This window comes from Scyliorhinus canicula, chromosome 9 (assembly GCF_902713615.1).
Source record: "Scyliorhinus canicula chromosome 9, sScyCan1.1, whole genome shotgun sequence".
Taxonomy (NCBI): domain Eukaryota; kingdom Metazoa; phylum Chordata; class Chondrichthyes; order Carcharhiniformes; family Scyliorhinidae; genus Scyliorhinus; species Scyliorhinus canicula.
The window spans coordinates 158,217,058-158,241,971 of record NC_052154.1 but is presented as its reverse complement, the minus strand read 5'-3'; the positions used below and the strand labels follow the sequence as shown (position 1 = coordinate 158,241,971).

Genomic DNA, 24,914 nt, shown 5'->3' with positions numbered 1-24,914 from the left:
AGTTCCACAGATTCACCACCCTCTGGCTGAAGAAATTCCCCCTCATCTATGTTTTAAAGGATCGTCCCTTTAATCTGAGATGGTGTCCTCTGGTTCTAGTTTTCCCTCCAAGTGGAAACATCTTCTCCACGTCCACTCTAACCAGGCCTTGCAGTATCTTGTACATTTCAATAAGATCCCCTCTCATCCTTCTGAACTCCAACGAGTACAGACCCAGAGTCTCAAACGTTCCTCTTGTGAACCTCCTCTGGACCCGTTCCAAGGCCAACACATCCTTCCTTAGATGTGGGGATCAAAACTGCCCACAATACTCCAAATGGGGTCTGACCAGAGCCTTATACAGCCTCAGAAGTACATCCCTGGTCTTGTATTCTAGCCCTCTTGACATGAATGCGAACATTGCATTTGCCTTCTTAACTGCCGACTGAATCTGCACATTAACCTTAAGAGAATCATGAACAAGGACTCCCAAGTTCCTGTGTGCTTCTGCTTTCCGAAGCATTTCCCCATTTAGAAAATAGTCTATGCCGAGATTCCTCCTTCCAAAGTGCATAACCTCACACTTTTCCACATTGTATTTCATTTGCCACTTCATTGCCCACTCTCCTAGCTTGTCCAAGTCCTTCTGCAGCCCCCTTGCTTCCTCAATACTACCTGTCCCACTACAGATCTTTGTATCATCTGTAAACTTAGCAACAGAGCCTTCAGTACCTTCTTCCAGATCATTAATGTATATTGTAAAAAGTTGTGGTCCCAGCACAGACCCCTGAGGCACACCACTAGTCACCGGCTGCCATCCTGAAAAAGACCCCTTTATCCCCACTCTTTGCCTTCTGCCAGCCAGCCAATACTCTATCCATGCCAGGATCTTACCCTGAACACCATGAGCTCTTAATTTATTTCACAGTCGGGCAGCACGGTGGCTCAGTGGTTAGCATTGCTGCCTCACGGCGCTGAGGTCTCAGGTTCGATCCTGTCTCATGTGGAGCTTGCACATTATCCCCGTGTTTGCGTGGGTTTCGCTCCCACAACCCAAAAGATGTGCAGGCTAGGTGTATTGGCCACGCTAAATTGCCCCTTAATTGGGAAAAAATGAATTGGGTACTGTAAATTTATTAAAAAACAACTTATTTAACAGTCTCCTATGCGGCATCTTGTCAAAGGCCTTCTGGAAATCTAAATAAATCACATCCACTGGTTCTCCTTTGTCTAACTTGCTTGTTACCTCCTCAAAGAACTCTAACACATTTGTCAGACACGACCTCCCTTTGACAAAGCCGTGCTGACTCAATCCTGTTTTACCATGCACTTCCAAGTACTTTGCGATCTCATCTTTAATAACATACTCTAAAATCTTACCAATGACCAAAGTCAGGCTAACCGGCCTATAATTTCCCGTCTTCTGCCTCCCTCCCTTCTTAAACAGTGGTGTTGCATTAACCACCTTCCAGTCCTCTGGGGCCCTTCCTGCCTCCAGTGATTCCTGAAAAATCATCACTAATGCCTCCACAATTTCCTCAGCTATCTCTTTTAAGACCTTGGGATGTAGTCCATCCGGTCCAGGTGACTTATCCACCTTCAGACCTTTCAGTTTGCCCAGAACCTTATCCTTAGTAATGGTCACTCCACTCACCTCTTCCCCCTGGTTCTCCTGGAGCTCTGGCATCCCACTGGTGTCTTCCACCATGAAGACTGATGCAAAGTAACTATTCAGTTTGTCTGCCATTTCTTTGTTTTCTATTATTACTTCTCCAGCCACATTTTCTAGTGGTCCAATGTCTATTTTTGCTTCTCTCTTACCTTTTATATATTGAAAGAAATCTCTTCCTATTTTCCTTTATATTACTAGCTAGCTTGCACTCGTACTTCATCTTCTCCCCCCCTTATTGCTTTTTTAGTTATCCTCTACTCGCTTTTAAAGGCTTCCCAATCCTCTGGTTTCCCACTAATCCTCGCCACTTTGTCTGCTTTTTCTTTAGTCTTTATGCTGTCCTTGACATCCCTCGTCAGCCATGGATGCCTTGTCCTCCCCTTGGCATGTTTCCTCCTCCTTGGGATGAATTTCTGTTGTGCCTCCCTAATAAGCCCAAAAACCCCTGCCATTGCTGTTCCGCTGTCTTCCCTGCTAGGCTCTTTTTCCATTCAACTCTGGCCAGCTCCTCCCTCATGTCTTTGTAGTTACCCTTATTGTAATACCGTTACATCTGATTGTAGCTTCTCCCATCTCAAACTGCAGGGTAAATTCTATCATATTGTCTACACTCTAAACTCTATTTATCACTCTATTATTTTTAAACTTTCTTTGCTGATTCTTAAAATCTCTGAAATCTTCTAACCAGCCACTAATCTGGGATTGTACAGTGTTTCTTTCAATTTGATACTATCCTTAGCTTCCTTGTTCAGCTGTGGATGGTGCGTCCTTCTCAAAGGATCTTTCTTTCTCAGTGGGATATATCTTTGCTGAAAGTTAATAAGTATCCTCTTAAAAGTCTATCACTGCATGGCTACTGTCTTGGAATTACCTTTATGAAGGTTTAAACATGAGTCTTAGATCTACATTCACTCCTCTACACTGAACATGAGATGTGATCATGCTATGATTGCTGTCACCTAAAGGCTCCTTTACTTTGAGTTCATTGATTAATCTTGTCTCATTGCACATTACTAGGTCAAGAATAGCCTGCTTCCTTGTTGGCACTATAACGTACTGTTCTAAGAAATTGTTCCAAATACGCAATTAAATAATTTTTCAGGTTACATTTGCCAATCTGACTTGCCCGATCTATTGGTAGATTAATGTCACCCATAATTATTGCGATACCTTTAATACACACCCTGTATAATCTGTTTTACAGCGTAACTACCGTAAGGGAACCTAATTAGGGCAGCACGGTAGCATTGTGGATAGCACAATCGCTTCACAGCTGACAGGGTGCCAGGTTCGATTCCGGCTTGGGTCACTGTCTGTGCGGAGTCTGCACATCCTCCCCGTGTGTGCGTGGGTTTCCTCCGGGTGCTCCGGTTTCCTCCCACAGTCCAATGATGTGCAAAGTTAGGTGGATTGGCCATGATAAATTGCCCTTAGTGTCCAAAATTGCCCTTAGTGTTGGGTGGGGTTATGGGGATAGGGTGGAGGTGTTAACCTTGGGTAGGGTACTCTTTCCAGGAGCCGGTGCAGACTCGATGGGCCGAATGGCCTCCTTCTACACTGTAAATTCTATGATCTATGAACTACACCCAAAAGTGACCTCTTACCTTTCTTATTTTTGTCTCCACTCAAAATTATTCTGCATCCTGCACTTCTGATCTAAGATCATCACTTCTCAATTATACTAATGTCATCATTAATCAACAGAGCTACCCCACCATCTTTTCCTAACTTCCTGTCTTTCCAAAATGTTAAATACCTTCAATATTCAAATCCCAGGCTTGGTCACCTTGCAACCATGTTCCCATGCCCAAATCTGTCAGGAGTTGAGGTTGCTGTCACGGAACCCATCTCCAGGATTTTTTTTCAGAGCGTTTAAAAATTCAGTGGGAAAAACCGACATCGCAGCCAGCAGGCTACACACTGCTTTTACCACCCAAGTTGACGCTGTCTTTTTCCAATCTTTTGCAATATCTAGCCTTCTTTACTTCTGTGCTCTTAAACTTGTACACTCTGTCCCTTCCTGCCATATTCTGGTAATCACTGCCCATTACTACCGTTAATTACCCATCTCTATTACCTTGTTGTTTCCCATTACCACATCTCGCCTCACACGATGCCTTCCGTCCATTGTTTAAAACCCTCCCTACCACCCTAGTTATACACTCGCCGGAACACTGGTCCCAGCAAGATTCAAGTGCAGACCATTCCAATGGTACAGCTCCCACTTTCACATGTATTGGCGTCAATCAATCAAAACCCATTTCCCCCACAGCAGTGTTGAGCCACACGTTCATCTCTCTGGTCTTATTTATCCTAACTGAATTTGCTCATCGTTCAGGTCATAATCAAGAGATTATTACCTTTGAGTTAATTTAGTTTCTCTTGTTTCTCATAGTCCCTAATCAAAACGTCCTTCCCTGATAGTTGGTACCCACATGAAGCATAATAACTCAATCCACCCCTTCTGCTACAAAATCCTGTCCAGCCCAGAGCAGATTTCCCAAACCCTGGCATTAGGCAGGCAACACAAACTTCTGAACTCTCACTTTCTCAATGGAAATGTGTTCATCCTCCTGACTACACTGTCCATTGCTGCCAAAATATTTCCAGTTACTCCTCCCACTTGAATGGCTTCCTGTAGCACAGGTGCCATGGTCTCTTCGCTCATCCACCTTAAAGTCTCCGCTCTGTCATCCAAAGAAGCTGCAGCCGCATATACACACTGCAGTCCGCACACACACACAATCCCAGCCAACAAGATGGCAGCAAGATGCGCAGCCCCTTGTTTCACAGACTCAGAGCTTGAGACCCACCTGGACGCCATGGAGGAGAGGCGGATGACCCTGTACCCCAGCTTAGGAAGGAGGCTTCCAGCTCCTGCGATTCGCCATGCCTTGGCGATGCTGTGTGCGCCGTGGGCAACATCGTCCGGACGGGCCAGCTGTGAGTAGGCAGCACTGTACCCCTGGCAATAACCCATGTCCCACACACCCATCACCCACCCCCCTCCCCCCCACCTGGAGGGCCGCCAAACCCCAACCTCGCACCACATGTCAGCACCCATACCGGCCACCATGGTCAGGTGCCCTGGCCATTGAGGCCACCAGCTACCCACCCCATGTGCTGTATACGTCGGACAGTCTAACACTGTTATTATCTCCCCCCCGCCCCCCACAGGAAAAGGCCGCCCTCAAGTGCTGGGAACGGCAGAAGACAGGAGCGGGACCACTGGATCTGTGGCCCCTAACCATGGAGGAGCAGAGGGTCTGAGACTGGTTGGTGGCACGGGGGAAAGGAAGGTAGCCGGGCTGGAGTTCGGTCGCAGGAAAAGAAGTGACACCCCACTTAGTTGTGGTTCCCCGTGACGTGTGTGTCAGTCCCCCGCCAACAGCACCCTCATACTATCCTCACCCCCACACTACCCTCACCCTCACCCCACACCACCCTCACCCCTACACCACCCCCACCCTCACCAACCCCCATCCCCAGACACATGCTCAGCCCGAGCACCCCAAGCCCACAGTCTAATCATGCGCCTTGTCTTCCAGGAGCAGCTGGAGATGGGGCGGGTGCATCCGGTGCCCCCCTCCTCCAGCCAGAGCTCCCATGAACCGAGCAGTGACAAGGATAGCAGCTCAGATGGCAGCCCTCCTCCCAAGACTCAGGAGATCCTTGAGCTCGAGTTGGAGGATGACACTGACTTCCCGTCACAGCTGTCTCCAACACCCTCCACCGTCCCAGACACTCACCTCGATTGCGCACTTTAGTGAAGAGGCTCCAGGGACATTCTCTGGTGCTCACCAACAGCTGACGTGGCACAGCAGGTGGAGGTAGAAATTTCCGAGGGAGTGGACAGGCCGATCCCAGGAACTAGCTGCAGTCCAGACGGTTTTCAGGCTTCTGGAACGCACAGGCCCATCGATTGTGGAGATGTAGTCACAGGGCCAGGCATTACGTGAGGGGACTACGTAAGAGGTGCAGTTGGAGGAGTTCAACTGCATGCAGCAGCAGGACCATGGTTGCCACCCAGGCTAACACCGTTTGGATGGCTCCTGCGTTGGAGGCATTAGGGGCGAGGGCGTTGGCTATGGATCAGGATGTCCAAGGCATGGGGCATTCTGTGCAGGAGCTGGCCGAGGCCCAGGACAGGCGACCATGTCCCAGAGCCACCTGGAAATCGCAACGGTGCTCCTGAGCATGGCCCAGTCACAGCGGGCCATGGCTGCAAACATCGGTGGCATTGCCCAGGCGCTGGCCAATGTGGCACAGACACAGAGGGTGGTGGCTTAGTCCCAGAGGGAGATGGCGCCATCCCTGGCTGATGTGACACAGAGCCAGTAGGTGGTGGCACAGTCAATGGGTGATGTGGCGCAGTCCCAGATGGAGATGGTCCACTTGTTGTGTTCGATGGCCGCGAGTATGCGGACCCTGGTCGAGACCAGAGCAGGTCTCCAAGAGAAGGTGATGGGGCCCGTGCCGGTGACTACCGTAGGGGAGGTCCCGGAACACCACATCGCCTAGAACTAGCCCCCCACTCCAGTCCCTGGTTCATCCGGTGGGCAGCGGGCACAACAGGGTGGCACCACACCACCCGGAATGCTCAAGCAGCAGCGAGCCTATCCAGACTCGGTTGACCCAGAAGACGCTCGCCAACAGAGGCCTAGGTCGCAGGATGGGAATCACAGCAGGCCGCCTCCACTTCTGGGGAATGGGCGGGCGATGTGGGTGCCCCCGCCCCCCCCCCCCCGACCATCCGGACGACCTTCACACCAGGGATCCGAATGAACTGTGTTAGGGAATGGCCAGCTCGCATGCAGGATTTAAACAAGTGGACGGTGGAAAGTGCTACCTCGTTAGACGATGCGGAGCACCAGAGCTCATCGCAGTGCGGGTTGTCATCATCCTCCATCCCATGGACTAGACCCACTTTCACTGTCAACCTAGGGCCCATACCCCGTAGTGCGGCAGGTATGTATCACGGAGGGAGTTGCAGGCGGTGTGGGGGAGGGCGGGTTCAGATGGCCGGGTGGTGTTGGGGGGGTGCGAGGGTGGGATGCGATATCCGTGCCCCTGGCCAATCCATTCCCCAACAGCGGGCCAGCACGGCGCCGGAGTGGTTCGCACCGCTCCAGCTGCCGATCCCGGCGGGAACTGCGCCGCCGGATCCGCGCATACGCAGTGGCACCGGCGCCAACGCGCGCATGGGCAGTGGCCTCCTTCAATGCGCTGGCCCCGACACAACGTGGCGCAGGGCTACAGGGGCCGGTGCGTAGGAAAGGAGGCCCCCAGCCAGAGAGGCCGGCCCGCCGATCGGTGGGCCCTGATCGCGGGCCAGGCCACATCGAAGGCCCCCTCCCACAGGCTGCCACCCGACCCTTCAACGCCGAGGGCCCGTCGGCTCAGAGCAGGTGAGAACTGCTCCGGCAGGACTTATTTTTTTATGGCCGCTCGTCCCATCCGGGCCGGAGAATCGCGGAGGGGCCACGTAGAACGACCCGCGAAAGGCACGGCGCCAATGGCGAGCAGAGAATCGCGTGCTGGCATCGGGGTGGCGTGGTCCGGTCACGGGTATTCTCCGGCCTGGCCCAGGGCTGGGAGAATCCAGCCCCCATTGTCTGCAGGTGGTGAAGGGCCCACGTGTTAGCATGGTGCGTAACCCTGTGCCCAACCAGGTCCAAGGGGCTACATAGTGGCTCCGGTTGGCAATGCGGGGTCCGCCTCCACATGTCCCCAACCCCCCCAAACTCTGCATCCCTCTCCCCATCGTTGGCCCCCTGGTGGGGGCCTCTGGTCCCGGCACCTGTGTCTGCTGCCAGCGGAACCGTCGGTTGGCACTGCCCTTGCCACTGGTATGCTACACGACCCCCGCCTGGCATCCCCGGAGGGGCTATATTGGGTATTGCCCTTGGGTGAGCTGCCTGATGCCCCACCAACGGGTGGCGGCCGGGTTGAAGGGGGGTATATGGCAGAGGGTAGGATGCGGGGAATGGGGGTGGGGGCACCGAAACGGCCGGTGTAACTCTGCAGATCCAGGGACCAAGGTGGGTGGTCAATGGTGTGTGCAACAAGATGGCGGCATTGCAGGTTGCAGCAATGGTGGTCCATGGCTGGTCACCTTCCCAGTCCCGTGGGGGGTCACTCCCCCCGCCCTGGCGGGCATCCCCACCCCTGCCAGCCTGGCCAGTGACTGGCCCTGCAGCCCACAGTCATACCTCTCTGTGTCCAACCTCCTTTCCCGCCCTCATTATCCATGAGGCCGGTTTCATGATTTTTAAAAGCACAAGTGAACTGCGCCGTCGGGAACTCGGACCATCGGAGGCGGCGAATCATGGAGAATACCGGGTCAGGCCCGTTAATGTCAAGCAAACAATGTTTACTGTACGTGCATTCCGGACTGCATTCTGGGAGGTGATGGAGAATTGCGATTTGGATTCAAATCGGTGCCCGCCTCAGTTTTGCCGAAGGAACCAATTCTCTGCCAAATCACGTTTTGCGATTTCAGCGTCTGTCAACAGATATTCCTGCCCCCAAAACCTGTTGCCCAACTCAAGGGCTGAGTCTCCTCAATTTCTACCGTCTCCATCCCCAATATTGCCCCACTCACAGTCATCCCTTCTGTCCCTGAGCAATGTCCAAACCAGAACACTCTTGAGGTGTGTTTGCCATGGATCACACTGATGTCCAGAAGCTCGCAGATATTACATCCACAACACATCACCAGCACTGTCTTTATTGTGTGTTAGTTTATTTATTTTTCTTAGTTAATTTCTAACTATTAAACCCCACTGCTGCTAATCAGCTCGTAAAGTTAATGTCACTCATAAAACTTGTTACTAATTGTAAAACCTTACTTAAATAACCCAAGTTTCAGAAGATTCGAATGGGTGACTTGGCAGCACAGTGGTTAGCACCATTGCTTCACAGCACCAGGGTCGCAGGTTTGATTCCCAGCTTAGGTCACTGTGCGGAGTCTGCATGTTCTCCACGTGTCTGCGTGGGTTTCTTCTGGGTGCTCTGGTTTCCTCCCACCAGTCCCGAAAGATGCGCTGTTAGGTAATTTGGACATTCTGAATTCTCCCTTCGTGTACCTGAACAGGCACCGGAATGTGGTGACGACTAGGGGCTTTCATTGCAATGTTAATGTAGACCTACTTGTGACAATAAAGATTATTATTATTATTATTTCAATTAATATACACCACAATTAAAATTCCTTAGTTTAGATAAGAGAAAATGCTCATGAACCAATTAATCACTTACCTTCTTTGCTGCTAGATCACACTTCAATTTTCTTTGGAATTCTCTGATTCAATAAACTCGGCCTGTCTCTCCCACCTGACAATAAACAAAATCTAAATCCAATCCAATCCAACCCCACCAGCTCTTCAAACTCACACCGCTGTATCTAGGTTACCCTTGATTTCTGGGAAGCAACTTGTGCCTTCTACGGCTACTAAAGTTTGGAAAAGGTAGAAAAAGGATCATCTTTTTCCCCTCTGCACCAAAATCCCAACTGCACACTATCACCATTATTCTGTGCAGTTTGAAAAGGCTCTTCGCTTATGTAAAGCCTCTAATGATCCCCAACTAGCTTGGCTTCCTGCTACAGTAATTAACACTTATTGAATCAACTACTTTCAACTGAGTAAGAGAAATATGGGGGATCAGAATGGGTGTTGGGAGAGTTGCTTCTGTTTCTTGGCCAGTGTTGTTCTGAAATAGAAATGGCAGTTGGAAGGTTTGATGCTGCTTTGAGTTTCTATCCTTATCTGTCACACCTCTCCCTGCCAACAATTTTTAATTGGCATTCACATGAGGAAGGAGCTGCGCTCCGAAAGCTCGTGTTTGAAATAAACCTGTTGGACTTTAACCTGGTGTTGTAAGACTTCTTACTGAACAATGTTTAAAGAACAGGGCAGCTTGACGTCCCCCAGCTTGTGGCATCAACCGGGAAGTCAGCGATGGGTGATGGCCCCACTGAGGGGCTGGTTTAGCACAGTGGGTTGCACAGCTGGCTTGCAATGAAGAACAAGGCCAGCAGCGCGGGTTTAATTCCTGTACCGGCCTCCCCGAACAGGCGAATGTGGCGACTAGGAGCTTTTCACAGTAACTTCATTTGAAGCCTACTTGTGACAATAAGCGATTTTCATTTCATTTAATTTAATTTCAAACACTGCAACGCAAACAGTTAATCAAAATTTCCAATGTAGAAACCATCATTTATCAAAAGTGTCGCACAAGCACATTATTGGAAGCCTGTCGGGGTCAGCGTTGGGTTTAGAGTTATGGGTCGGGGTTAGAGTTACCATTGGGAGGGATCAGGGTCAAGGTTACGACCAGTGAAATGATTCTCACTGGGTCGGGTCGCGAGTTAGGATCAGGATTTGGACCGTGTGTGAGTCAGGAGTTATTGTCAGGAATATTATTTTCACAATCGCTGTGTCTATATTGCAGATGTATATTTGAAAGACATGAAATCTGGAATCTGTGCCAAGGATGGAGAGCCTGTTGTTGAAAAGTCAACAGTGGCTACAGCATTGGTAAATGGCAATAACCTGATGGGACCTGTGGTCGGCAATTTCTGCATGGATCTAGCTATTCAAAAGGCCAAAGAGGTGGGAATCGGATGGGTGTCAGCTTACGGTGAGTTAGAATACCAGGATCAGGAGGAGTGAGTAATGCCACCTGTTAATCCCTCTTTACTTTTGAATTGAAGACGCTGAGCCTGTCGGGTGTTAAGTCATTTCGCCAAAATCTCACAAAAACATTTCAGTGCTGCTTAAGACACGTTGCTAGCGAAATGGGATAAAAAAGAAAAGTGACTTTTCCAGAATTCATGAGACATTCATGACATGAACATTGAAAGTGGTCGACAGTGATAGATCCACCTGGCACATTGGGCGACTCCCCTTCAGCCCTGGAGAAACAGAGAAACAGGGGGCAAAATTGTGTTCGGCGATCGGGCGGAGAATGAGGTCCCGCGGATGGAGGGTTGGGTCCGCGAGCGGCTGGCGCCATGCTGTACGGCGCGATCGCGGCAGGTCATTGGCCGTGCGCATGTGCTGCCCGAGACCCACCCATTCTCCAGCCGTTTTCAGCACAGGACGCAGGTATATCACTTGGCGCCGGTGCTAGCCCCTCACTGGTCCCCGAATCAGTGAAGGTTTCACGCCAATTTTATGATTGTATAAGTCCAAACATGCTCCACTGGCGCTGGCACTTAGCCGCTGAAATGGAGAATCCAGTCCATGGTCCCCCAATCACTGCCCACCCCCTCTCTGGAGTCACAAAAAAACACCCCCCCCCCCCCCAAAACCTCCCCCCCCAAAATTCGGAGGAATGGAGGAACACAGTCCCCAAAGAATCCCCCCCCCCCACCTGCCACAGCCCTGAAGGTACTGGGAAACAGCTCCCCAAACATTCCTTGCATGCTATATACTCTGGGAAGGATAATATGATTGCGGATGCTTTGTTTAATGTAGAGACTGGGAAGGGAACTTGTATCATGGAATGGTTTGGATGGATCGATGTTTGTGATATATGTCTTGCATATCTCATAATGAAACATCTGTGCACTGAAATTTCATTCTTTTAGGGAGTAGGAATGTAAGGCTCCTTCCTGTTTGTTCCCTGTTTATTCCCTTATTTTCCCTTTGTTTTATTTTTACCATTACACGTTTGATCCATGGATGATTAATGGACCTGTGACTTTAAAGCAAGGAGCCTGGAAACAGCCTGTACCTTTAATTCAAATAGAACAATCTGGAAGGCTGCGCTGGTTTAAACTGGTGATTGCAGACTGGCTGGCATCAGTTTGATTGATTTGATTGATTTTCTGATGGCCAATGAATTGACCCAAAAGACTGTGATTTGTCTGATAACAGGTGGTGATTGGATCTGCTCCTACTCAAATGTTTTTCAGACCTTCAAGGTTGGGTTTGGTTTCAGCTTGTCTCCTGGCAGCCCCGAGAAAGGTCTGCTATCCTGTCCTGTCTGTATTTCTCCAGAAGGGCTGTGTTTCTGAACTGGCAGAGACCTGGGTGAACCTATGTACAGGCAGAGACCAGAACCGGTCAACTTTCTCTCCTGAAAGAGAGAGACCTGAATACAAACCTCGAACTGAACAATAATAAGGTGTCTTACCTGAAGGCCTGTCGTCTGTGAGTACTGCATTTTCTAAACTACAGAGACCTCCTTGAATTAATTAACCTACAAAGAAGATCATTGCAGGCTGTAAACCAGAGACTTTAATCAGCAAGCTTGCTGTGAAAAAAATGTGCTAAAGAGGCACCATCAGAAGTAAATACTCTTATCTTTTAACTTTCAGTCTTATTATTTTACACCCCTTTGCCTCCTCTGTGTTTGCCTGTCTTGTATGCATGAGTAGATGGTGGGGACGGTAAAGAGGGAGTATGGGGTTAGGTGATAGTTAACCAGTTGTATTTACTACATAGTTCCTGATCATTCTTGTTATAAATAAACAGTAGTTATGTTTACATTTACAAACCTGGCAACTGTAATTATCGGGCAGCTAAGGACCAAAGACTTTGGGTATTTATATAAGAATTATTGGTTAATTCACTTGGGTTGTTATTCCGGGTCACGTGGGGCTGGAATTGACTGTGCGTGAGGAGTAAGGTTGAGAAGGTGGGGGCTTGATGAATAACCTCAGCTGTTACAGGAATTGAACCCACGCTGTTGAAGATGCACCGCATCATGAACCAGCCTCCAGGCAACTGAGGTTATTGACCTCCCCCACTATCCCAGGTCATTGTAATAACTAGAAGTGAGACACTTCACTGCAGATCCACCTAGCACTGGAACCCAGTGTGATCAGCCTCCTCTGGAACACACTCACCTTCCTAACCTGGATGATATTTACATCTGTACTTCTTTTGTATGAAACTGTCATACTAAACCAACAGATGTCCAGTACAATAATGTAATAAATCAGAAATTGGCAAAACAGGAAATATCTCGCTGTCAAGGTATGATCATTAATTTTAACATTTTTAGTTTCTTTCTCTGTACCTAACTTTTCATTGTCCTGTGAGTTTTCATATGATTGGAGAGATGTTTACCTTCACTGTTTGGAAGAAAAGTCAAAGGAGCTGCTCTAGAACCGTAATCCATCGATTCATTTTAACATCCAGCTGAACATTTAGCATAGAATGCAACAACAAGCATAGTCTTCGGATATGGTTGAGGGTTAGATGACACTGGATTAAGTTGGTCAATGTAACTCAGTCTCTATGTTAGGATTATGGAGGAACTTTAACTTCCAGGAACAGGTGCACGCGAGTGAATGGGATATTGGGAGTGAATGGGATATTGGAAGTAAATGGGCATTGGGAGTGGACAGGGCTGATAGAAATGTAGATCTTACGAGCAGGAGCAGATCCTGATCCCAACAAGCCCACTACCGGGGTTAATCAAGCTGTGTTTGGATATCAGTTAGAAACCTAGTCACCTATTTCAGGGATTTAATTATTTCAGGCGGGAGCGTATTTCATTGCACAATTGACATTCTCAGGTAACATTAATGAGGTCTTGGAAAATTGCATTTAACTTGGCTCCACATTTCCCACAGCAATATATTAGACAGAGATTGCTTGAGTGGATGCAGCTATTTGCTAGCTTGCGGTTTCCAAAGTGATCAGGTTGGGAAGCAATGGGTTTGATAGAACATCAGAAGAGGAGACTGTCACCATCCACGGTAGCGATGACATGCTGCAGGGTTCTCAGCCGAAGTGCATGAGGGAGAGGTGCACAAGAGATAGACGTTTATGCACGAGAGGGCCCGAGATTTCATGAAGCTCTTTCAATGTCACAGGGTTTACAGGGGCTCAGCTTCCTTGAACTCGCAGAAGAACAGTGCCTCCACAGGCTGAGCTTGTCACGTCAGGTGGTGACAGACATCTGCAGCCGCCTAGGGGAAGACCAAGCTAGATCGAGAGGCCAGGCCAGGCCATACTAGTGGAGGTTAAAGTGACCGTTCCTCTCAACAGCTTCACCTCCAGATCCTTTCAGGGTCCTACTGGTGATAGACTCAGGATCTCCCTGTTGACGGTCCACAAAAGCATGATACCGGTGGCTGATGGATTGTTTGCCAGGGGTGAAAGTTATGTTAACTTCCTTGGTGATGACAATGGATAGAATGAGCAAGCATTCAAATTCACCTCTCTGCCTGGATTACCGCAAGTAAAGGATATCACCAACTATATACATGTGGGGTTCTGGTGGCGACTTGATTGAAACAAGCGAAAGTCGGCATAGTGCCCGAGGATCCTAGGCTGCGCTCCCCTTTTGAGAGAGAGCTGACTGGTAGTGGCTTAACCTGAGGGGCAAGATTGAGAAGGTGGGGCTTCATGGATAACCTCAGCTGTTACAGGAATTAAACCCACGCTGTTAAGATGCACTGCATCATGAACCAGCCGTCCAGGCAACTGAGGTTATTGAACTCCCCCATGTATAAGATCCTGAGGGGTCTTGACAGGGTGGATGCGGAGAGGATGTTTCCTCATGTGGGAGAATCTAGAACTAGAGGTCACTGTTTAAAAATAAGGGTTTGCTCATTTTAAACAGAGATGAGGTGAAATGTCTTCTCTCTTCTCTTTGGCATTATAAATAAAGAAAATGTAACAGAACATTCCGTCAGTCATATGTACATTTTTGGTGAATTACAGCTTCTTCACCTTGTGTTTCAAATGTATTTATGAAGATGCATGATAAATACAGTGGTTGAACACCTGGAACCCAAAAGTGATATCAAGGTTTCTTAATCTTTCTAACCCTACATCTTGTTGGATCCGCGACATCCACAGCAGAGTTGGAGACAGCTTGCTCACTGCTACACTCTTCAATGACTTTGGCGGGCATCCTCTGAAGAGTTGAGATCCAGAGGGTGCTGGCCTGCTTTGTGTCTCCTGCTGTGAGGCAGGTGCATCCTCCTTGGTCGGTATAGCTGCAGAGGCCACAGGCAGAGGAGATTAGGATTGTCAGAATACGCACAGAGTTAACTGAGTGGATGGTCCCCGGGTATCCAGCTCTGGTCCTCCTCCATGTGGGTGCCCAAGGGGCCCTCCCTGACTTCTTGAGGAGGAGGGGCACCTGAAGGGAGGTTGAGATGATGTGAGGGTCCAAGCACAAATCTGGCAGAACCTGCTGGACCAAGGTACCCAAGACCATCCTTCTCCTGTCGACCTTGAGGCGTTTGCATGTTGGGGCTGCAACATCAGACAGAATTTGGATGAACTCCTCCATTTGTTGACTGCGTCTCGCAACTGTAGGTGGTGTTTCACCTTGAACTTCCCAGGTTCGATTCCCGGCTTGGGTCACTGTCTGTGCGGAGTTTGCACTTTCTCCCCGTGTCTGGGTGGGTTTCCTCCAGGTGCTCCGGTTTCCTCTCCCAAGTCCCGAAAGACATGCTGTTAGGTAATTTGGACATTCTAAATTCTCCCTCTGTGTACCTGAACAGGTGCCGGAATGTCGCGACTGGGGGCTTTTCACAGTAACTTCATTGCAGTGTTAATGTAAGCCTACTTTTGACAATAAAGATTATTATTATGACAGTGACCCAGAGCTCAGATCGAACCTGGGACCTTGGCGCTATGAGACAGCAGTGCTAACCACTGTGCCGTTGTGCTACCTCCTGGACAACATCCAATACTATACAATTCTATGAGCTAATCCAGCAGATAGTTACCACCCACAAATTATTTGTCCACATTTGGGAAAGCCACCTTCAGTTTCAGTGAAGGAATAATCTTCTCTGTTCGAGTTTTGGATTTTAAACACAGTCTTTGAACAATAACTTGTTTTTGGGAGAGCCTGCTTTCTACAGCTGGAGGTGACTATGATAGTAGCTGCTTCTACCAAATCCCTTTCTCCAATTATGATGCTACGAATCTATAATTCTTTCCCTTTGATTTAACACACCATGTGAACCCAGATTTTAGCATATAAATGCCAATTCCCTTAACCCTGCACTTTGAAGTCACCTTTTCTACGTCATTATTTTATCCCAGTCACTTGCTTTTTTAAACTGGTATGCCAATTTGCACATCAAAGTACCCCTTCAGACAGCTATACTTATCAGTGTCCTTTTATCCCCTTTTATTTTATCCCAATTTCATGTGCTGTACTTTCAAAAGAGCAGCAGCGGGATTCTCCGCTGTACAGCACATAGTATTGTAGTCGGTGATTGGGCGGAGAATCCCTTTTTACAACCGAATCGGGTGCGGCGCTGTTTTTGGATGCTCTGCCCCCTCCAAAACGGCGTCATCGGGCAGTAAACCGCATGCTGTTGGGACGACCACACGACGTCACCTGAAGGCCCTCCCCCGATGCCCCCCCCCTCGATGGACCAAGTTCACGACAGCGCGGATCACTTGTGCTCTCAGTTTTCGTCACACTCGCATGGCAGCTGTGGACTATGTCCAGCGCCGCCACAGTCAGGGGGGAGCTGTGCCGCTGGCCAGGCGGGTGCTTAGGCAAGGGCTGGGGGGACTGGTACGGAGTGGTCTGGCAGTGGCGGGAGGGGGGGTTTATGGGGGCACTAACTGGCAAGTCAGGTCCGTGCACTGATGGCGCCGTGTTGCACAGTGCGACCGCTGCAGGTCGTCGTGCGCTTGCGCAGCCATCGACCCAGCCATTCTCCGGTCGTTTTTGGCACGGGAGTGTGGTGATATGATTTGCATACCTGTCTGCCATTGGGGCAGAACACCGGCTTACCATTGGCCCTGGTCGGTCATGTGCCTCTCGACCGATTGGTCGAGAGGCTGAGTTACCTCCTTGCCGAGGTATAAATAGTCAAACGTCCGGCGGTCGTCCATTTTATTGTAGACGACCGCAGGGCTAAAGTTCTAGTTTATTAAAGCCTAACTTTTGTAAAGCAACTCGTCTCTCGTACAATTGATGGCGCATCAGGGAGCCGAGAGTTTTATCAGGCGCCGCTGTTAGCCTCTCACTGCTCCCGGAATCGGTGAGGGTTCGGCGTCAATTCTGGTGATGTAAAACGCCACCGTTTCCATGCCGGCATCGGCCCTTAGCTGCAAAATCGGAAAATCAAGCCCAAGGTGTTGGCACCAGCACCGCACCTGGGCCAATTCAGCTACTGTTAAGGGGCTAGCACCGGCACCATGTGGAACACAATTGATTCCAATTTGAAATGGTACAGGATTCGCTGGCTCCAAGATTGACACTTAGAAGGCTGACAGGCTGCCGCTGTTTATACACACTGCATTCCCCACACACACCATTGCAGACAACAAGATGGCAGCAAGGAGAGCAACCCGGAGATTCACAGATGCCGAGCTGAAGGCCATCCTGGATGGGGTGAAGGATTGGGGGTGAACGCCATCAGCAACACTGCCCAGACCGGCCAGCAGTGCTGAAAAAAACTGTACAACCTCCTGGGTCGTGGTGAGTGAGACAGCACTGTGCCCCTAGCACTAACCCACGTCCCACACACCCGTAACCCCACACCACATCCAGAGGGTACCCGAACACCCACTACATGCCAGCACCCATGCTGGCTCCATGGCCGGGTGCCCTGGCCACTGAGGCCACCGGTTAACTACCTCCTGGGCTCTATGCATCGGGCTGTCTAACACTGTCATTTCCTGTATCCACTCCAGGAGTCGGCACTCATAACCACCGGGAGTGGGAGAAAACTGGAATGGGACCACCAGCCTGCGGCGTTTGGCCGTCACAGAGCAGAGGGCCCTGGACTGGGCTAGCCAGAGAGGGGGTGCAGAGGGTGGGAAATGGGCGGGCAATGTGGGTGGTCCGGGCTCCCCACCGTCCCCTTCCCTGCCCTGACCGTCCCCACCACCGTCACCCCAGGGATTCAATGGGACCGTGTGATGGAATGGCCAGTTCGCATGCAGTGATCACCCAGGTAGACATTGGAAAGTGCTACCGTGGGCAGGGGTCAGGTGTTGCTAAATGATGCGGAGCACCAGAGCTCATTGCAGAGCAGTTTGTCAACATCCTCCATCCCATGGACCAGGACCGGTGTTACTGCCAAAACCAGGGCCCCCACCCTGTAGTGAGGCAGGTAGGAATCATTGAGGGGACTGCTGACAGAGGGGTTGGGGCACGGTGTTCATGTGGCTGGTCAGTTTCCCTGCCCCAGTTGGTGAAACTGGAGGCGATCAGAGTGTCCTGTGAGTGTTGTCATGCGGCTTCTGTGCCTGCCTGGGCCCAATGTCCTGCCCATGCTTCCTCTCCCATGCATCCTCCTTGTAGGACGAGGTCTGCCGTTCATACTCCTGCTCCTCCTCCAGCACATTGCCCTTCTGCTGAGCGATGTTGTGGATGATGCAGCAGGCCGCCATGATGCCGGCGACCCTCTCAGAATCATACTAGCCGTAGGTGGCATAGTATCACAGTGGATAGCACTGTTGCTTCACCTCCCCAGGTCCCACGTTCGATTCCTGGCTTGGGTCTCTGTCCGTGTGGAGTCTGCACGTTCTCCCTGTGTCTCCGTGGGTTTCCTCCGGGTGCTCCGGTTTCCTCCCACAAGTCCCGAAAGACAAGCTGTTAGATACTTTGGACATTCTGAATTCCCCGCAGTGTACCCGAACGGGCGCCGGAATGTGGCAACTACGGGCTTTTCACAGTAACTTCAATGCAGTGTTAATGTAAGCCTGCTTGTGACAATAAACATTATTATACTGGAGGTCCCTCTAGAGTGGTCCAGGCACCTGAACCACACCTTCAGGAGGCCGAAGCACTGCACTGTCATGCTTGTGATTGAGGCATGGGCATTGTTGTAGCGGTTCCCGGAGTCAGTCTGTGGCCTCCGGATAGGTGTCATCAGCCGCGACCACAGCGGATAACCCCTGTCACCCAGGAGCCAACACCCCAGCCAGGGGAGCATTACAAACAGGTCAGGAATCGTTGAGTGTGCCACAATGAAGGTGTCATGCACACTGCCCGGGTATCGGGTGCAGACGTGCATGATGCGCATCTGATGGTCACATATCAGCTGCACATTCATCAAGTGGAATCCCTTTCGGTTGGTGTAGAACGGCCTGTCATCTATAGGTGCTCGTAGGGAGATATGCATCCATCGATCACCCCCTGGACCTGGGCATGTTGATGGTGGTGAACCCCGCTGCCCGGGCATCCTGATGGGGTCGGTCCACATTGGAGTGGATGCATTGAGCCGACTGGGCATATAGGGCTTCCGTGACGACACGGATGCATCTGTGCACCAGGGTCTGTGAGATCCCCGACAGCTCCCCACTTGGCACCTGGAAGGACCACATTGTGTAAAGATTCAGGGCACCCATCATCTTCATGGCCACCCGGAGCGGATGTCCTCCCCCATACCCTGCGGTGCCAGGTGTGTCATGGTCTGGCAGATATGCCGCACTGTCTCCCTGCTCAGCCAGAGTCATTGACGGTATGCCCAATCTGGAAGGTCCTCGAATGAGAGGCGCTCCCAGCACACACGAGGCCTCATGCGGCCCCTTTTTGGCACCTTCTCCTCCTTGGCCATCCTGGCCAACTGCCTCCTGTTCTTCTGCGGCACGCTCCGCTGCTGCAACTTCCTCCTCCTCGAGCAGGTCCAGTTCGTACAGCCGCAGGACATCCCGAGGGCTGCTGCGACCAGCAGGGTGGCCACCATTGCTGGTTGAATTCCAATATCAATTGTCTACTGGGGGTGAAAGGCCGACATGATAGGATGTACATACCCCGTGCTCAACCAGGTCCACCGGGCTACATGGTGGCCCCGGTTGGCACTGCGGGTTCTGCCCCTGCATGTCCCGCCCCCCCCATCTGGTGGACACGTCCCTGATGCCAGGGTTACCACCGGCTGGCACTTCCCATGCCAGCGGTACGCTCTGCGGCACCCGTCCAGTGCTCCTGTTGGGACTACTTTGGGCATTGCTGCCTGATGCCCGGGTGGTGGACGGGTGGTGGGGGTATACCAGAGGGTGGGGTGCGAGGGTGGAGGGGTGGGGACATCCATATCGCCAATGTCACTCTGGAGAACCAGAGGCCAAGGTGGGTGATCACGATGTGCAGCAAGATGGCTGCTTGCTGCCCACGACAATGGCGGTCCTCATCTGGATACTGCCCAGTCCTATGTGTGTGTGTGTGGGGGGGGGGGGGACTGAACAGTTTTCCCCAATCACCATCCCCTCCGGCCCTGGCAGGCCCCCCACCCCCCCAGCCAGTTACCGGCCCAGCAGCCCACAGTCCTGCCTCTCCCTCTCCTCTCTCCCTCATCAGCCACGATGCCTGTTTCATGATTTTCAAAATCACAAGTGAACCGCGCCGTCGGATATTTGGCCCATCGGAGGCAGTGAATCACAGAGGCCCCAGAGAATACCGGGTCGGGCCTGCTAATGATATGCAAATGGTGTTTACTGTATGTGTGTTCCGAACTGCATTGACGCCGCTGTCGAGGTAACGGAGAATTGTGGTTTGGTGTCAAATCGGCGCCATGCTTTCGGTGTCGGAACATATTCTCCACCCAATCGCCTTTCACGATTCCGGCGTCAGCCAACGGAGAATCCTGCCCCAGTACTCGGAGTGCTGCACTATCGGAGGACCAGTACCGAGGGAACTCTACAGCAGTGCTTCTCAAACTATCTGATGTGGCGTACCGGCAGTTTTTGTTTTCAATGTGCCAGGGACCGGTGAGCGAAACAAGCCAATCCAGCTGGGGGTTCGGGGGGTGGGGATGTGAATCCCCAGAATTTTTTTTGAGATATATCTTATTGCAGCGGCAATTATATTACATTATATTAGAGCAAATATAAGGGATATATAATAAAAGTAAGTTGACATATGTTTTTATTTTATATTGATTTTGTAAACAAAGAATAGGTATCATTAACCCCCACCCCCCCCCCCCCCCCCAGCACGGCCCGAAGACACAATCCCCCCCCCAAGCACGGCCCGAGGACGCAACCCCCACCCCCAGCACGGCCCAAGGACGCACAGCCCGAGGACGCAAACCCCCCCCCCCCCCAGCACGGCCCGAGGACACAACCCGCCCCCCGCTCGGCACGAGGAAGGAACCTTGGAACAGCTCCAGCTCCACCCCCCAGCCCCCAGCTCCCAGCTCCCAGCTCCCACAGCCCCCCCAGCTCCAGCGCCCAGCTCCAGCCCCCAGCCCCCCCAGCTCCAGCTCCCAGCCCCAGCCCAAGTGTGAAAGTGTTTCTTTTCTGGGAGTACTCCACGTACCGGCAGACGACGGCTCGCGTACCGGCACCGGTACGCGTACCACACTTTGAGAAGCACTCGGATCAGTACAGTAGGGAGCGTTGAATCATTGGAGGGGTAGTACTGACGGAGCACTGCAATGTAAGAAATCCAATACTGAGAGATTGCTGCACTATTGCATGTTCATTATTGAGGTAGCAATGCATTATTGGGTGGGCATTACTAAAAGAGCATTGTATTGTCAGAGGTCAATACTGGGAATGTTGCATTGTTAGATGTTCAGGAATGAGGGAGAACTGCATTGTTGAAGTGTCAGTACTGAGGGAGCGCTGAAATGCTGGTGGGGTTAATAACTGGGAGTGCAGCACTGTCAGAAATGCCATATTTTGAATGAATGTTTAAACTAAAGCCCTACTGCCCTTCTTACCTGAACATGCAAGATCCTTGACCTGATAGAAGGAGAGTTCTTCCAGTGTCCTGTGACAAATATTTATCCTTCAACCAACATCACTGAAACAAATATCTAATTACTTTCTCATAACTGTGGAATCTTGTGTGCAAATTGCCTGATAACTTTGTTTATTGGGATGACAGAAAGAGTTGGGAATATCCCTCACACTGTGCTGTTCTTTATTATGTCTCATTGCAATTGCAGGGTCTAATCACTACGGTATTGCAGGATTTTATTCCATGCAAGCTCTAAAAAGTGGTTTCATTGTAAGTAGAATAATCTTTACATGACAAAATGATTTGGAAATTTCACTCGTTGGACCAGCAGTTTATTACAATCTTTGCATTTACTTTCAACAGGGAATGTCTTGCACAAACACCTCCCCACTCGTAGTGGCAACCAGAGCAAAGGAGGTAGAGTATCTGCTGATGGAGGCTCAAGTTACAGAGAATTGGTTATAATGGGACGCTCTAGTTACAAACAATTGGTTCAGCTTTATACAGTAGTAAAGTCAGTTTGCTGTCTCATTTTGAGAAAGCATCAGCCTGTCTTTTTATTGTCTGGGTGTAGGGGTCAGTCACTGGGTAGGCTGCTCTTATTGACCAAGAAAGGCTGATTTGGACAATTCAGTGAGCATTGTGGGCCAACCATTCAGCATGGGGCTGGAATCAAATGCCTAGCATGGGTAGATGTAGCAGCATCTCTCCCTGAAAGGTTCATGTAATAATAGTAATCTTTATTAGTCTAACAAGGAGGCTTACATTAACACTGCAATGAAGTTACTGTGAAAATTCCCTAGTCGCCACACTTCGGCGCCTGTTCAGATACACTGAGAGAGAATTAGACTGTCCAATTTACCTAACAAGCAAGTCTTTCGGGACTTGTGGGAGGAAACTGGAGCGCCTGCAGAAAACCCACGCAGACATGAGGAGAACATGCAGTCTCCGCACAGACAGTGACCCAAGCCGGGAATTGAACGCGGGTCCCTGTCGCTGTGAAGCAATTGTGCTAACCACTGTGCTACCATCAACATTCAGACGCCGCATAAGCACTGAATCTCAGAGACCAAGGATGTCCCAAGTATGATCTCACTGAGGAGTTGGTCTGCCTCAATTGTAGTAACTAAAATTAGTTACACTCTGGCTAGTTTAACCCACAAACCAGCCAAAGCCTCACATGCATGGAATATCCAGTGATTCCAGCAGCAGAAGGTCCCATTGGCAGGGGTTTTCCATGATTTAAATAGATTTTTATTGAGGCATTTTATGTATACATTAAACACAACCAAAACGGGAACAAACAGGAAATCTTATAACAAAGAAAGAACACCCCACCACCCACCCTCCCTGCTGTTCTCCTCCACCCACCCTACTTGCCCCATTTTTAAATCATATGTGTGTCCGCTGTCCTTCCCCCCACTGCTGGCATCTTAACTGTCCTTGAAGAAGTTGATAAACGGTTTCCATTTCCGGGCAAACCCCTCCACTGACCCACTCAAGGCCAACTTGATTTATACCCATACCCCTGGCTTCGGCGGCCGCGAGTCCCTCCACTCCAACAGAATCCATCTCCAGGCTACCAGAGAGGCAAAGGCCACAATTTCAGTCTCTCTCACCCCCTGGACTCCCGGGTCTTCCGACTCTCTGAATATCGCCACTTCTGGACTCGGGGCAACTTTCACCTTCAGCACCTCGGACATTACGTCTGTGAAACCCTACCGGAATACCCTTCAACTTCGGACATGCCCGAAACATGTGGACATGGTTCACAGGCCCCTTCCCATGCCAAGCCCACTCCTGTCCTCCACCCCCTCAAAGAACCTGCTCATCCTGGCCACCATCTTATGCGCCCTATAGATTATATTGAATTGAATAAGGCTAAGCATAACATACAAAGAGGATTCACTCTCCTCATAGCCTCCTCCCACAGCCCAGCCTCCATTTCCCTGCCCAGCTCCTCCTCCCACTTCCGCTGGACTTCTTCAATTGGGGCTCCCTCCCAGTCCATTAACTCCTAATAAATCTCTGACGCCCTATCTTTGCCAACTCCTGCTTGCGACACCTGAAGTAAGTCCACGGATCCAGAAGTCCCTTCCCCAGAATTCCTTTTATTAACAAAATCAACAGCAGTACGACCAGGTGCATTCAGCTTGCTGTTTACACTGGGAGTGCAGAGGATCTGTACAAAGAAGAGGTTCCCTGCTTTGCCCACAAATCAGGGAACCTGTACTCCAATTGGCCAATCTCAAAGCCCTGGTCTAAGTCATTACAACACCACCTTGGTCTTCTGCCTGGGGGCGGAGGGGGGGGGGGGGGTGGGGCGGAGGGGGGGGGCTGTGGTAGGTCAGGAAAGGCACATGCTTCCTAACATAAACCCGCACCTGTAAGTACCGGAGCCCATTCCCACTGGACAGCTCATACTCCTCCACCAATTCCTCTGGACTTGGGAAACTGATTCCCACAAATCATTTGATCCCTGCCCACGGGCACCCCCAAAACCCTGTGTCCAATCCCCCCGGTGCAAATCTCGGATTCCCACAGATCAGTGCCCAAACCGAGGCACCCTCCAACCTCAGATGCTGATGCCACTATCCCCACAATCTCAGGGCCATCATCACCACAGGGCTCATGGAGTACTTGGCCTGCAGGAACAGCAGAGGCGCCGTCAACAGTGCCCTTGAGCTTGTGCCATTACAAGAGGCTGCCTCCAGCCAACCCCTCCCACACCAACCCCTCCCACTTCCTAACCATGGCTATATATGCTACCCAGTAATAGTTCATTATATTTGGCAAGGACAGCCCCCCTCCCCATCCCCTCGTCCCAATTCTAGCAGCACCTTCTTTACACGTGGGGATTTTCCCGCCCAGACAAACACCAAAATCAAAGCATTAATTTTCCTGCCTGAAAAAGGTCTTGGAATAAAAATCGGAATGTTCTGGAAGACAAATAAAACCTCAGGCGTACTGTCATTTTCACGGCCTGCCCCACTAGTGATAACGGGAGCACATCCCACCTCTTAAAATCTCCCTTCGTCTACTCCACCAACTGTGCCAAATTCAATTTGTGTAGTTGCTCCGATCTCCGCGCCACCTGGATGCCCAAATACCTAATGCTCGCCCACCACTGCCTTTAAATGGAAACTCACGAACCTCCTCTCTGTCCCCTTGTCTGGATCAGAAAGACCTCCCTCTTCCCCATGCTCAACTTGTATCCGGAAAACTGGTCGAAATCCTATAAAATGTTCATGATCCCCCCAATTACTTCCGAGTGGATCTGATTATAAAGCAATAGTTCGTCTACATATAGCGAGACACTGAACTCCACCAGCAACCCCCCCCCCCCCCCCCCCATCCCCGCACTATACCTTTCCAGCTCCTTGACGCTCGAAGCGCCATAGCCAGTGGCTCTATCGCCACGGCAAAAAGCAATGAGGAGAGTGGTCAGCCTTGCCTTGTCCCACGATGTAGTCCAAAATACCGCAAATTCACCCAATGCGTCCTTACACTTGCCACTGCCGCCCCGATACAGCAACCGATCCCAATCCACAATCCCCTGCCCGAACCCGAGTCGTGCCAATACTTCCCACAGATATTCCCATTCTACCCGATCAAAGGCCTTCTCCATGTC

At 50.6% G+C, this 24,914-nt stretch overlaps 1 protein-coding gene across 1 annotated transcript in view; it reads left to right on the top strand.

Annotated features, from left to right (window-relative positions):
- Positions 1-24,914, top strand: part of LOC119971831 (uncharacterized oxidoreductase YjmC-like) — a 73,332-nt gene that overhangs the window by 6,201 nt on the left and 42,217 nt on the right. Inside the window, exons 3-5 of the mRNA XM_038808038.1 lie at positions 10,106-10,294; positions 21,492-21,553; positions 21,647-21,700. Of these exons, the coding sequence (XP_038663966.1) occupies positions 10,106-10,294; positions 21,492-21,553; positions 21,647-21,700 (305 nt within the window). The remainder of the gene's footprint in view (positions 1-10,105; positions 10,295-21,491; positions 21,554-21,646; positions 21,701-24,914) is intronic.